At 39.6% G+C, this 15,976-nt stretch overlaps 1 protein-coding gene across 2 annotated transcripts in view; it reads right to left on the reverse strand.

Moving 5' to 3' along the window:
• Positions 1–15,976, reverse strand: part of acot7 (acyl-CoA thioesterase 7) — a 114,603-nt gene that overhangs the window by 87,974 nt on the left and 10,653 nt on the right. For both annotated transcript variants that reach the window (XM_062998532.1, XM_062998531.1), the window contains exons 2-3: positions 11,632–11,749; positions 7,788–7,944 (exon numbers count right to left, since the gene is read on the reverse strand). In XM_062998532.1, coding sequence (XP_062854602.1) covers positions 7,788–7,944; positions 11,632–11,749 — 275 coding nt within the window. The remainder of the gene's footprint in view (positions 1–7,787; positions 7,945–11,631; positions 11,750–15,976) is intronic.

The raw sequence follows: 15,976 nt of genomic DNA on the forward strand, positions 1-15,976 counted from the left end.
TCCAAAAACATGCAGTCAGGTTAATTGGAGACACTGAATTGCCCTATAGGTGAATGGGTGTGTGTGTATGTGCCTGCCCTGTGATGGACTGGTGCCCCATCCAGGGTGTTACTGTGTGCCTTGTGCCCATCGAAAAGCTGGGATAAGCGCCAGCAACCCCCTGCAACCCTGATTGGATAAGCGGTTAAAAAAGTGAGTGAGTGAGTGAGTGAGTGAGTAAAATATATGCAGTTCCACGAGACTATGGAACGCATTAACAGGTTTCCCATACATCCTTATGGAAAAAAATACCTTGAAACCTTGAAAACCTTGATGTTGTGTTTCAAGGTACCACTGTAAAATAAAATAAAAACAAATCATTTTTGGATTTAGTCAAGCTGAAAGGACTAAAAATGATCAGTTTGGAATCATTAGCACTGTTGTCCCTCAGCTAACCAACAGACATGTTTTATTTATGGCCGGTGCATTGAGCAGATCTGTTTTGGTATTGTTTGTGTAGTCTATGACTAAAAGGTCACAGAGCTATTTTGAAGAAATAAATGAATGCTAAAATGAGCCTTTCTGCATTATGCAACAGAGGTCACACTATCTGACACCAGTAGATTTATGTTATTTTAGCACAAACTCTACCTTTCTTTTGTGAACCTTAAAAGACCCATACAGATGTTTTTTTTCATTATCTGCGTCTGCAGATCCTTCTATCGACTCGGTATCACGCCTGAACCCAGCTCGTCTGTGCTTCCTTGACAACTCGGTTGCTGTGGTAACACCGTGCACCTTGAGGATACCTTTTTTTATATGTGTGCTGATGTGTTTTCTGCGTTCCTTTCCTCCTCGTTGTTCACTGATTCATTATCTCTTTTAAAAAAGTGCCTCTTGATGGTAAAAATTTGTCATTTCTGGGACAGCCTGCCCTAGCTTGTTTGATTTAGAAGTCTATGTTTAGAACCTGGATTCAGACTGGTGAACAGAAAGGAATAAACTTTGACAGCTTTGAGAGCATCTTGAGATTTAGTCTACATGAGAGACAAACCTTTGACTGATTGACTGATGTTGATTGATTATCAATCAACCACAGTGATCGATCAGCACTTAAGGAGCTGGACTATTAATCAGAAGTTCACTGGTTCAAGCCCCACCATTGATAGATTGGCTCTGTTGGTCCCTTGAGCAAGGCCATTAACCTCTACTTGCTTGATTTGTTTGTTTGTTTGTTTGTTTATTAGAATTTTAACGTCATGTTTTACATTTTGGTTACATTCATGACAAGAACAGTAGTAACTCATTACACAAGGTTCATCAATTCACACAATGTTATACCGAACACAGTCATGGACAATTTAGTGTCTCCAATTTAGCACCTGAGCACCCGGAGTAAACCCACGCAGATACGGGGAGAACATGCAAACTCCACTCCAAGGACCCAGACCACCCCACCTGGGGATTGAACCCAGGACCTTCTTGCTGTGAGGCGACAGTGCTACCCACTTATCCACCTACGCAAATATTTTTCATATACAGTAGACCCTTGAGTTATGAACGGTTTACCATACAAACATTTTGGGTTACGAGCAATCTTTTTCAACTTAACGTACAAACTAATTTCGGATTACGAACAGAAATTCGAAGACAGAAGACGTCACGAACACGTTGACTCCAACCGTCTCTCTCTCTCTCAGTGAACATGTCCAAATTGTGCCCAAATGTGTCGTTGTCCCTCCCTGGTGTCATGTGTCAAGGTCCCAGGTGTAAATGGGGAGCAGGGCTGTTAAATTTGGTGTTTTGGGTACAATTCTCTCACACTGGCCACTGGATATTCAACATGGCACCTCATGGCAAAGAACTCTCTGAGGATGTGAGAAATAGAATTGTTGCTCTCCACAAAGATGGCCTGGGCTATAAGAAGATTGCTAACACCCTGAAACTGAGCTACAGCATGGTGGCCAAGGTCATACAGCGGTTTTCCAGGACAGGTTCCACTCGGAACAGGCTTCGCCAGGGTCGACCAAAGAAGTTGAGTCCACGTGTTCGGCGTCATATCCAGAGGTTGGCTTTAAAAAATAGACACATGAGTGCTGCCAGCATTGCTGCAGAGGTTGAAGACGTGGGAGGTCAGCCTGTCAGTGCTCAGACCATACGCCGCACACTGCATCAACTCGGTCTGCATGGTCGTCATCCCAGAAGGAAGCTGACGCACAAGAAAGCCCGCAAACAGTTTGCTGAAGACAAGCAGTCCAAGAACATGGATTACTGGAATGCCCTGTGGTCTGACGAGACCAAGATAAACTTGTTTGGCTCACATGGTGTCCAGCATGTGTGGCGGCGCCCTGGTGAGAAGTACCAAGACAACTGTATCTTGCCTACAGTCAAGCATGGTGGTGGTAGCATCATGGTCTTGGGCTGCATGAGTGTTGCTGGCACTGGGGAGCTGCAGTTCATTGAGGGAAACATGAATTCCAACATGTACTGTGACATTCTGAAACAGAGCATGATCCCCTCCCTCGAAAACTGGGCCTCATGGCAGTTTTCCAACAGGATAACGACCCCAAACACAACCTCCAAGATGACAACTGCCTTGCTGAGGAAGCTGAAGGTAAAGGTGATGGACTAAACCCAATTGAGCACCTGTGGCGCATCCTCAAGTGGAAGGTGGAGGAGTTCAAGGTGTCTAACATCCACCAGCTCCGTGATGTCATCATGGAGGAGTGGAAGAGGATTCCAGTAGCAACCTGTGCAGCTCTGGTGAATTCCATGCCCAGGAGGGTTAAGGCAGTGCTGGATAATAATGGTGGTCACACAAAATATTGACACTTTGGGCACAATTTGGACATGTTCACTGTGGGGTGTACTCACTTATGTTGCCAGCCATTTAGACATTAATGGCTGTGTGTTCAGTTATTTTCAGAAGAGAGTAAATCTACACTGCTATACAAGTTGTACACTGACTACTCTAAGTTATATCCAAGTTTTATTTCTATAGTGTTGTCCCATGAAAAGATATAATAAAATATTTGCAGAAATGTGAGGGGTGTACTCACTTTTGTGATACACTATATATACAGTGTATCACAAAAGTGAGTACACCCCTCACATTTCTGCAGATATTTAAGTATATCTTTTCATGCGACAACACTGACAAAATGACACTTTGACACAATGAAAAGTACTCTGTGTGCAGCTTATATAACAGTGTAAATTTATTCTTCCCTCAAAATAACTCAATATACAGCCATTAATGTCTAAACCACCGGCAACAAAAGTGAGTACACCCCTTAGTGAAAGTTCCTGAAGTGTCAATATTTTGTGTGGCCACCATTATTTCCCAGAACTGCCTTAACTCTCCTGGGCATGGAGTTTACCAGAGCTTCAAAGGTTGCCACTGGAATGCTTTTCCACTCCTCCATGACGACATCACGGAGCTGGCGGATATTCGAGACTTTGCGCTCCTCCACCTTCCGCTTGAGGATGCCCCAAAGATGTTCTATTGGGTTTAGGTCTGGAGACATGCTTGGCCAGTCCATCACCTTTACCCTCAGCCTCTTCAATAAAGCAGTGGTCGTGTTAGAGGTGTGTTTGGGGTCATTATCATGCTGGAACACTGCCCTGCGACCCAGTTTCCAGAGGGAGGGGATCATGCTCTGCTTCAGTATTTCACAGTGCATATTGGAGTTCATGTGTCCCTCAATGAAATGTAACTCCCCAACACCTGCTGCACTCATGCAGCCCCAGACCATGGCATTCCCACCACCATGCTTGACTGTAGGCATGACACACTTATCTTTGTACTCCTCACCTGATTGCCGCCACACATGCTTGAGACCATCTGAACCAAACAAATTAATCTTGGTCTCATCAGACCATAGGACATGGTTCCAGTAATCCATGTCCTTTGTTGACATGTCTTCAGCAACTGTTTGCGGGCTTTCTTGTGTAGAGACTTCAGAAGAGGCTTCCTTCTGGGGTGACAGCCATGCAGACCAATTTGATGTAGTGTGCGGCGTATGGTCTGAGCACTGACAGGCTGACCCCCCACCTTTTCAATCTCTGCAGCAATGCTGACAGCACTCCTGCGCCTATCTTTCAAAGACAGCAGTTGGATGTGACGCTGAGCACGTGCACTCAGCTTCTTTGGACGACCAATGCGAGGTCTGTTCTGAGTGGACCCTGCTCTTTTAAAACGCTGGATGATCTTGGCCACTGTGCTGCAGTTCAGTTTTAGGGTGTTGGCAATCTTCTTGTAGCCTTGGCCATCTTCATGTAGCGCAACAATTCGTCTTTTAAGATCCTTAGAGAGTTCTTTGCCATGAGGTGCCATGTTGGAACTTTCAGTGACCAGTATGAGAGAGTGTGAGAGCTGTACTACTAAATTGAACACACCTGCTCCCTATGCACACCTGAGACCTAGTAACACTAACAAATCACATGACATTTTGGAGGGAAAATGACAAGCAGTGCTCAATTTGGACATTTAGGGGTGTAGTCTCTTAGGGGTGTACTCACTTTTGTTGCCGGTGGTTTAGACATTAATGGCTGTATATTGAGTTATTTTGAGGGAAGAATAAATTTACACTGTTATATAAGCTGCACACAGAGTACTTTTCATTGTGTCAAAGTGTCATTTTGTCAGTGTTGTCCCATGAAAAGATATACTTAAATATCTGCAGAAATGTGAGGGGTGTACTCACTTTTGTGATACACTGTATATATATATATATATATATATATATATATATACAGTATACATATACAGTGAGTGAACATTCGGACAGTGGACGGTGTTTTTTCGGTGTTTTCTTTATATTTTGTAAAATTCAATATTAAAATGTCCCCAAAGAAGGTGCAGAGGAAGCATAATGGTGAGAAAATAAAAAAATCACTACCTGTTGTTGTATAATTACTCCTGCCAGTAGCTGTCACTGTATATCAGACAGAGGGAACAGTGAGTGAGAGAGAAGAAGGAAATCGCTGAGTAAAGTATCCTTTCTTTCGTGTAATTACACCTACAAAATACAACACTACTGAAATAAAGAAGGAAATACTAAAGAAATATGAGAGTTATTGTTGTTTCTAGTAGATACATTTAATATAAAAAGAAGGAAATGTATTATGGTGTATGGTACAGCACACGTACTATACTGAAATGTGATGTGTGTTTTTATGTACAGTACTACTGTGTATTGTTGTTGATCATTGTTTATTACAGTGATGTATATTATATAATTTAAGATTTAAGGAAAAATATACTTGTATTTATAACAAAAAAGATCATTTTATTTCTTATGGGAAAAATTGGTTAACTAACGAACATTTTGACTTATGAACAGCCCTTCGGAACCAATTAAATTCGTAAGTCAAGGGTCTACTGTACTGTATCAGCACCTCAAAAAGCAAATGCGGCTATATGACCTATATGACACAGAATCACAATAAGATAAATGTCTGTCAGTAATATGACTGTAATATGACAGATGACTGCAAAATCTCGAAGTTTTTTAAGATCAGGCACTGGGATCTATTTTGAGAATATGCATTTTGACAAGCCTGCCAAAGCGAATACTATAAACAGCCATTTCTTACCTTGGTAAACAACTGTTACTGTTTAAAATGATTGTAAGAAAGCAATAAAGCGAAACATTTTGTGTGCAAGTATCAAATCAAATATGGATGCAGAAATATACTGGGATCTTTCCACCAAAGCAGTACGACATTGCATCACATAAAATCAGTTTACCGTACACAATCACATAACTTGTAAAAGTTAAATAATAAAGGTATATTTGAGCCATTTCAAATAAAAAACAATAGTATTATTTTACATAAACATTCACAGATTCACATTGTTGATTATTGATGATCATGCATCATTGCAATTTATTCTAAACAAAGCTGCAAGTGTGTTTAAAGTAGGGCTGGGTGGTACATCGCAAATATTGATATATTCGATATTACTTTTTACACGATGTTGAAAATGACCATATTCGATATATCGAGTACGCCTAGAATACACAGGTTACCATTTGAGAACATTTAAAACAGAGCACAAAAGCGCTGCGCGGAACGCTTTCCTTCGCATATGAGCGGGTGGGCACATGCAAGCACTAGTGCTGGGCGGATCAATCCAAATATCGATATTATCGATACTAACGTTGGTATTGGTATCGGATCGATACTAGTGTGATGGGATCGATACTTTACTTTTACTTTTTCTCCGCTACATTCAGCACGTTTCTCATTTCACGTTTCGTCAGAAAGTAAAGACCATGTCTGTACAGACTCCGCTCCTCTCACATCTTACATGCTCACCTGGCTCCTCCCCTCCTGCTCCGCTGTGTTTTGTTGTGGTACCGTCACGCTGTTATAATCCTAACAGACATCAGTACATTGGTAGGCACTGGAATATTGTACGTTTTTGAATATTGCAATAATACACTTAAATGTCATGAAAATTCATTCAGATTTATAATTAAAATAAATGAATCTGAGTGGATTTGGCTACACGAGCAGCATGGATTGTTCTATAGTGAGCTGGAGGTAAATTTTTGCAATGCAACATTGGTGTAATGTTTTGTAGAGAACGATCAGGTCAGAAATACTGTAAAACTTGTGTGTGTGTTCCGGTATATTCTGATATAAACTATATTATGCCCTTTCCCACCTTTTTACAACTCCTCCCCTGCGTTTCTCCTCACCCCGTATCTTACGTTCCCATTGGCTGTTCGACACCACACTCATTGCCAGTCGGGCAACTCAGATCCAGATATCTGACATGCTAGAAATCTCGCTTCGGTCGCCAAGCCAAGTCACATAGCGATTGAGAGCCGAGTTTCGATCGGCAAGCAAATGCCAAGCTGCTCCCGAGCCGGCAAATCTAGCGCCGACCAGTTGCCGAGCAAAAATCAGGGCAAAAATCGTGTAGTGTGAACTAGGCATAAGCAGCGGTTATGATTTTATGCTGCTGTGTGGTCGATCTGGGTTGTGGAGCTGCTGTTTACCGGGTGCTCTTATTTTTCAATGATAGCAAAGCATTATGAAATATTGTGATTTTTTCGGGATTTTTTGATGCTTGTTTATTTGAAGTAAAACAGAGCATAAATGTGATTGTGAGATTTTGCTGGTTTGTTTCATATAAATATTGTCAATACAAATACCACTTCTCAAAAGCATATTGAGATGAGTTTTTTAGTCATATCGCACAGCCCTTGTTAAAAGGCAATATGTTTTTACATTTTTCAATAAAAAAAACTCAATTTAACAGGAACAAGGCATTTTTCCACAAATCACTTTTGCAGATCCCGTTTGTAAGGCAAATAATTCTCCATAATCGTCACTGGCTATAAAAAAACAACTAAAACAATATAAATAACCTTATTTGCCCAACACTGCATTCCACTGTTTACGTAAAACAGCCTCCATCTAAATCCAATCTGACTGATATTGAAGAAATTCATACCAAAATATAATTACTAATACAAGTAATTAAGTTATGAACATAAAATTACAGATAATCATGCAATACCGACAGATGTCAAATATGACTGGAAACTGTCGCCACCTAATGGTAAAGCTGCAGAATTGCAAGTGTCCTATACAAGTTTTATTCTGCCGTTGACATCTGACTGCAGTACCAACTGTATTTAGTGAAATTCACTAAAAGAATACACAAAAATGTTCTGATCTGAAAGTTTCATTCAAATACTTTGCATACTTATCTGTGGAATAACCTACACAGGAAAACATATGAACTAATATAATTCCTTAATATAGTGAATAGCTCAGGTTACACTAACCTGTAAGTATGTTTTCAGACACCACGTTGACCTGCACCTCCACAGAACGCTTAGAGGTGTAGGTGATCTCAGCACTCACATGAGCCACCTCGCCGATGAACATTGGGTACAGGAAATCAGTGCGTTCCACTCTCGCCAGGGCGGCAACACAGCGATCCTATAAGCAAATGAACAGAAGGTTAAAGATGCCACCTTTAAACAATCTGCTACCTCTCTTATTAAGAGATTACAGCTTTTTAAATATGTTTATTCAGCTACAGTTAAAATCAAACATTTAAATAAAATCATAAGTAAGATGTACATTACATTGCATACATGTAATACATTACAGTGCATAACATTATGACCACCTTCCTAATATTGTGTTGGCCCCCCTTTTGCTGCCAAAACAGCCCTGCAACTGTGATGCACTGTGTATTCTGACACCTTTCTATCATAATCAGCATTAACTTCTTCAGTAATTTGAGCTACAGTAGCTCGTCTGTTGGATCAGACCACACGGGCAAGCCTTCGCTCCCCACGTGCATCAATGAGCCTTGGCCGCCCATGACCCTGTCGCCGGTTTACCACTGTTAGACCACTTTTGATAGATACTGACCACTGCAGACCAGGAACACCCCACAAGAGCTGCAGTTTTGGAGATGCTCTGATCCAGTTTTCTAGCCATCACAATTCGGCCCTTGTCAAACTCGCTCAAATCCTTACGCTTATTCATTTTACCTTCTTCTAACACATCAACTTTGAGGATAAAATGTTCACTTGCTGCCTAATATATCCCACCTACTAACCCACAATAATCAGTCTTATTCACTTCACCTGTCATAATGTTATGCCTAGTCGGTGTATTTATTTTTACCAATAACCAACCAACAAGCATTTAACATTCCATTCATGAAACACATTACAATGTCATATAAAAAATAATGTAGTAAACATAACAGTAATGTAGAAAAGTAAAATACATAACCACAGTGAGCAAAACCAGTTTAGGAATCAGAATGTACACTTTATATGGGTCAAGCTAATTAGTCATACTAATCAAATAAAGGAAATGCAGTAGTTATATTGAAGATTTAGACAACATTAGTGTAGCTATAATTCTAATGATGTGTATATATATATATATTTACTTTTAAAATAATATCCACATTATTATTATTATTATTATTATTATCATTATTATACATTATTGTATTCCATGACAAACTGACTTCATCATTTGTGACAATGCATAGCAGTTTTATCGTTTATTATTTAAATTATATAAATGCATGCAAAGTTTAAATAAAAAAATCCAAATGTAGCTGTAGTCATAGCTGGCATCTGCAAACTGAGGATGGATCAGAAGCTTTTTAATTCAGTGTTTTTAATTTAACTCAAGCTTCAGTTGTTGCATTAAAAAGCATTAATCAGACAATGACTTCTTTGTCAATTATCAGTTAGGTTAATTATTAACGTCCCTAATGTCATGGCAGTGTTGGGATTTCAGTAGCTGTTTTATCTGCTGTAAATGAATAGAAAACATATGCCATAGGCTTAAATGCTGCAAGAAAGAAGCTTCTGCTCCAAAATCCTACAGATTTGTGCTTTTTATCATAGTTGTGCAACAGTATTTGGTCCCTAATTGAGTCTTAGTGTAAAAGAGCGTCAGCTCAAAGTGAGAATATTTATGGCTGTGTGCTGACCTCTAGTGGCCACAGCCAGCACGACATACCTTAAAAGTAGTACTGTACTAGTGTTAGTTAAAAGGTTTTTTACGACGTTCTAAAACAAAGGAACAATTATTTATTTATTTATTTATACTAAGCTTCATTCTGGTCTGGGTCACAGTGAAATCTGTGCTACACAGAAAAAAATGAGTGCAAAAGATACATTCTGGAAAGAAAGGGCCTGATCATGCTAATCAGTTGCCAGGGCAAATTCGTACACCCTTCACCTTAGCAGATTCCAAAAAAAGACAATGCAAGTACAGTAGACCCTTGACTTACGAATTTAATTGGTTTTTAAGGGCTGTTCCTAAGTCAAAATGTTCGATAGTTAAACCTATTTTTCTCATAAGAAATCATGTAAATAGAATTAATTCGTGTCAGACCCCCGCAACCCCCCCTTACCTAACCTTTCTAATGTCTTAAATGCTCATTTGTCCTTTAAATCTTAAATTATAGAATAGACATTACTGTAATAAACAATAATAAACAATACACAGTAGTACCATACATAAAAAACACACATCACATTTCAGTACAGTACGTGTGCTGTACCATACACCACTGTGTATCTACCAGAAACAACAATAACTCTCATATTTCTCTATTATTTCCTTCTTTATTTCAATAGTATTGTATTTTGGAGGTGTAATTGCACGAAAGAAAGAATACTTTACTGAGCCGAATTCCTTCTTCTCTCTCACTCACTGCCCCCTCTGTCTGATACACAGTGACAGCTACTGGCAGGAGTTATTATACAAATAGTAATAGCAAATAGTAATATATATAGAGAGAGAGAGAGAGAAAGAGAGAAAGAGAGAGAGAGAGAGAGAGAGAGAGAGAGGTGGTTGGAGTCAACTTGTTTGTGACATCATGTGTTTCGTGAATTTCGGTTCGTAATCCGAAATTTGTTCGTACATTAAATTAAAAAAAAATCGCTCATAAGCCAAAATGTTCATATGGTAAATGGTTCGTAACTCAAGGGTCTACTGTAAAACAATAGCCTACAGGCTAAGGTGAAGCTAAGATCACTTATTAGCTAGGTAAATGTCCTAGAAGTAAACTCTTCTATCTTTCACATGGAAATATATCCGAATAAGCTTATTTTCGAAAAATATGTTGTCTACAGAAACTGTGGCCAGTCCTTTTAGACTGACCTGTGCCATTGTTAATAACAAATAGTACTTAATAAGTTATAAATGGGAAACAGAGGCAATGGGCACTTGGAATTCAGTGATTGCTAAATATAAATTAGTTCTGTTGGGGATGCATTTCATAATCATGGTGTAGTATTTTGAAGGTGCTAAATACTCTAGTAATAGTTTTGACAAGTCATTAAACAACCCCAAATACTGCCCATATATCCAACTGTTCGAAAACCTAGTGAGCCCTCTACATAGACAGCATTTTATGTCATCCTGTGCATGCTCCCGAGAAGGAGACTAGATGCCTTAATATGCTCACTAGTAAGGATTCTTAAAATGTCATGATGCTAACTGTGTTGGCTTAGTAAGCGAAAACTGATGTAATCTCTGTCTAAGTAGTGTGTTCGAATAACCTGCCTTATAAGTCAATGACTTATTAGAATCATCTCTACTTAGGAAGCTGCCTAAATAGACTGCGAGGCAGCTCACTAGGATTCCGAACACACCCATGAAGTGCTAGAATGGGGTATCTAGGTTCTGCCATGATCTGGCCCTGTAGTATGGGCACCACCCCATTTCAGGTAATCACATGCTTTAACCTCAGTGGTCAAGGTACTGGATTAGTGATCAAGTCCCTGGTTCAAGTCCCACCTTTGCCAAGTTACCAAGGTTGGACTCTTGAGCAAGACCCCTTAACCTTTTTGGCTCCAGGGGTGCTGCACAATGGCTGACCCTGCCCTTTGATGCCAGCTTCCAAACAAGCTGTGATATTAGTTAAAAGAATTTCATTGTACTTTGCATGTGTATATGTATAGATCACAAATACTGCATACTTATTGATATATAACATACAATCAAAGGTGTTGTAAGCATGTATAGAAGCAAGACAATGCTTCAGGTTGTGTTTTTTTGCTTGAGTACTAATGAATATTTAGAATATATTATGTAACTAACCAAGAATTATGACCTACGCTGTCCAAGAATGCAACTCACCCCAGTTTGACTGTTGCAGTGGCGTGTTCCTATGATGCACCCAGCTTCCTCTATCATCTTCAAGATTGTGCCACCGTGGACATTACCAACAATGTTGGCGTCATCTGGCCGCATTATCCTAAAACCACAAAGAAAACGAATATTTAACCTGTACACAATCACGCAATCAGCATGATCTCTCATTCCTTGGCATTCCTCATTTCAACCAGCTGAGTCATACATTGCAATGGTCTGTCGAAACGTACTTTTTATACAGCATAAATATGTAATTGGGATGTCTATAAGTGTCTATAATAGGCGCACATGCACACAAGCCACACCAAAAGAAAGGGAAGTTTTAGTTTCAGACTAGAAGATTAGTGCAGTGGTTCTTAAACTTTTTAGACCATGTACAATAACTGATCAAACCAAAAACTTCAAGTGCCACCCACGCCTTCTTACAGGAACATGCACAGATGCCATACACAATACTCAGTAGACCCATGTGTACAAAGAGCACTTACCATTTTAATAAAAGGAGTAAGCCTGTTTAGAATTGTGGTCTTGAGGCTTTTTTGTAGCAGTATTAGGGATGTAACGATACACTCTACCCACAATGCGATGTGATTCACGATACTGGGTTCACTATACGATTTTTTCCCGATTTTTTAAACTGAAATTGAAGACAAATTATGACAAACTTTCCTTTTATTATCTCTTAAAAAAAGAAAATGAAATACTGTATTTGTGATTATCTTTTATTTATCTAAATAATGAATGCCCTTTTATTTCTGAGGTAGGTACAAACTATGCAAAACAATTTTGAATTAAGCCCAATTTGAAAAACCTGAAAAACCCAGAATTTCGCAACCAGGCGTATAGAGCCAGTGATGTCAACCAAGCAAGGTGTATAGCGCCAGTGCCCTCTGCTATTTAAAGTGAATATCTATCTATATCTATCTATATTTATTTTACATGTCAAATTTATTTGAATCATGGAATTTTTGAATTGGTTATTAACTGTTGCTAACCAGTATAGGTAAATCTCAAATTGTATAAACCTATAATATTATGCCACTACAAAGACATTTTTGACACTTGCTTATACCAACAGTACATTAAATATTACATGGACCGCTATCATTTTCATTCTTAATAAGAGTGTTTTTTATCTAAGCTGGCATTACTAATCCTGTTATTTGTCCCATTTAGCCAGGCCACAGTGTTCCAGTTTTGCAAGGTAGTGATTTGCTGAAGAACCGGTTCTTTGGAAAAGATAATCATACTTGGTGGAATTAAAGGTGAAAGAGGAAGACTATGGATACAATTAGAGAAATAATGGTTGCCAGAAGTCAGACCTGATATCACTTAATAAGAATTGTGTTCTGTGTCCAAGGTATTTTTTATTCTGGATTTCAACTATTAGAAGTTAGAACACAGAAACTGAAAAACTGGAATCCTTAACACTGAGGAAGTAGTGGCAAGTTAAAACAGTGTACAGACAGTGACAAGAAACACTAAACAGGAAAAACAGGCGTTCTTACTCAAGAGTCAAGATTCTTACTCAAACCACCTAAAATGTTAATAATTACACACTTAATAACGGAATTGATACAGACTAAATAAACAAATAACTGAATGTCAGGCACAAAATACACCCTTTTCGTCCACACCCAAAAGCCTGTGTTACTGTGTTAAGTACTTAAATACATGATGTCATGGCTGGATTACTGACCGGGCCAGTGGGGCCAGCGCCCAGGGCCCCTTGAGGTCAGGGGGCCCTGGGGGGAGGGGCCCTGGCCCAAAACATTTTGCGATGCCCATCAACATTTATGATACAATATATTTTTATTTCCGAGGGCCCTCCATTTTAAGGATCCTCTGACTATTAGGGACTTTGACCCCAGGGCCTCTTGGGGGCCCTAGCCATGCTTTTGGGCCCTAGCCATGCTTTTGGGCCCCTTATGAAAATGGATGAGGCGTTGTGGCACTGCTCTGACTTCGACTTCTGGCTATTAGGGGTCCTAGGAAAGAGGGGGGCATATTTTTAGAGGGCCCTGGTTATGAGAGCCCCTACCAGGGGGCCCTAGAGAAGAGCAGGGCATACCATTAGAGGGCCCTTGATCACGAGGGCCCCTGCTATGGGGCCCTTGACTTCCATAGAAGTCGTTTAGCATGGCTCCTTGACTTTCTAGGGACCTACAAATTGCCAGGCAAGCTACCATATTTCATAACAGACGTTTTGTTGCAAATATGCGATTCAGGCCCTTACTTAATGTTTCTGAATTTGTATTGTTTCAAAATTATTATGTTCAATTTCTCTTAAGCGCAGAGACACAAATTAATTTAGCAATTTTGCAATTATTTATATTTAAGACAAGCAATTTCAAGCAGTTTGAATGCATACACACACTTAACTGAGCTATTTGATGTTCTTTTCATGCCTGACAATATGTCCAACAGTGAGCTCACTTTAAAGGCTAACTCACTCTCTGCAGCATATCCTTCAGATCTGAACATGAGCCTGGCAGATGAATTGATACAATACAAATAATTCATAACAGAAAAAGAAAAATGTCCTAGTAAAATGCTCAAAACCATGATAAATTAGAATTTACAGTCAACCTTTCCAAATGTCTACATAGCACTTAGACTTTTTTTGACTGTGCCTATCACAAATTGTGAAGGGGAGCGTTCATTCTCCAAACTGGCTCGTATTAAGAATGAACTCAGGTTTAGGATGCGCCAAAACCGCCTGAACTCACTGTCACTTCTGGCCATTGAATCAGATTTGGTCAGACAGCTTAATTTTGATGAATTAGTGGATGACTTTGCAAGAAAAAAAGAGTAGAAAGAAACTTATATAAAATAGATTATTGTGTTAGGGTTAGTTATTGACAGGTTGTTTAATGTATTAATTTATTTATGTTTTTTTTTTTGGGGGGGGGGGGGGGGGGGGGGTGTTCCCTGGGCAACTCTTTGCCCAGGGGCCCAGACTATCCTTAATCCGTCCTTGCATGATGTACGTATAATTTATAACAGTACCTGCTAAGCTGAAATTGAGAAGTCATTTCCAGGATATCACAAACTACCAGCTTAGATGATGTTTCTGAGCAATAAACCAAACCTTATTTATCCCTCTGTCAACTGCACACTATCACATCATCACTTCTGTCACCACTGGCACTTATCTTGACATAGCCTGTTCAGTAGTTTCAGAGCACACGGTGTTCAGCCAATGAGAGATTTTTCTGATTAGCTCTTGAGCAACATACAGGAAATGTTTTAATGGTGTGAGTTTAGAATGCTTACAATAAGACATGGGTGTCCAAACTTTTCTTCTTGGGGGCCAGATAGTGTAAAAAACATGCAGATATGCAAATACAACTACCTGATTACCAACAATTACACTTCCTTTTTATTTAAGGACTAATGATCTGTCTTTGACAGTGTTGTGTAAACTAAGATTTTGCCAATTTCACTCACCAGTTTATAATCCTAAGGAAAATTATTATACTTCTTTCAATTAAACATACACACAATATTCATTTTCCCAGCACCCCTAAAATCTTCTGCATTCACTGTGTAGTTTTTGTTTCTATGGCCATGTTTATCCAAAAACTCGGGAAAAAGAAGATAGGGAGTGTTTTAGATCTGTGTGATAGCACTGATCAGCCATAACATTAAAACCACCTCCTTGATCCTACACTCACTGTCCATTTTATCAGCGCCACTTACCATATAGGAGCACTTTGTAGTTCTACAATTACTGACTGTAGTTCATCTATTTCTCTACATACTTTTTTAGCCTGCTTTCACCCTGTTCTTCAATGGTCAGGACACCCACAGGACCACCACAGAGCAGGTATTGTTTAGGTGGTGGATCATTCTCAGCACTGCAGTGACACTGACATGGTGGTGGTGTGTTAGTGTGTGTTGTGCTGGTATGAGTGGATAAGACACAGCAATGCTGATGGAGTTTTTAAACACCTCACTGTCACTGCTGGACTGATAATAGTCCACCAACCAAAAATATATCCAGCCAACAGCTCCCCTGTGACCACTAATGAAGGTCTAGAAGATGACCAACTCAAACAGCAGCAATAGATGAGCGATCGTCTCCGACTTTACATCTACAAGGTGGACCAACTAGGTAGGAGAGTCTAATAGAGTGGACAGTGAGTGGACACGGTATTTAAAAACTCCAGAAGTGCTGCTGTGTCTGATCCACTCATACCAGCACAACACACACTTCAACACACCACCACCATGTCAGTGTCACTGCAGTGCTGAGAATGATCCACCACCTAAATAATACCTGCGCTGTGGTGGTCCAGTGGGGGTCCTGACCATTGAAGAACAGGGT

This window comes from Trichomycterus rosablanca, chromosome 7 (assembly GCF_030014385.1).
Source record: "Trichomycterus rosablanca isolate fTriRos1 chromosome 7, fTriRos1.hap1, whole genome shotgun sequence".
NCBI lineage: Eukaryota > Metazoa > Chordata > Actinopteri > Siluriformes > Trichomycteridae > Trichomycterus > Trichomycterus rosablanca.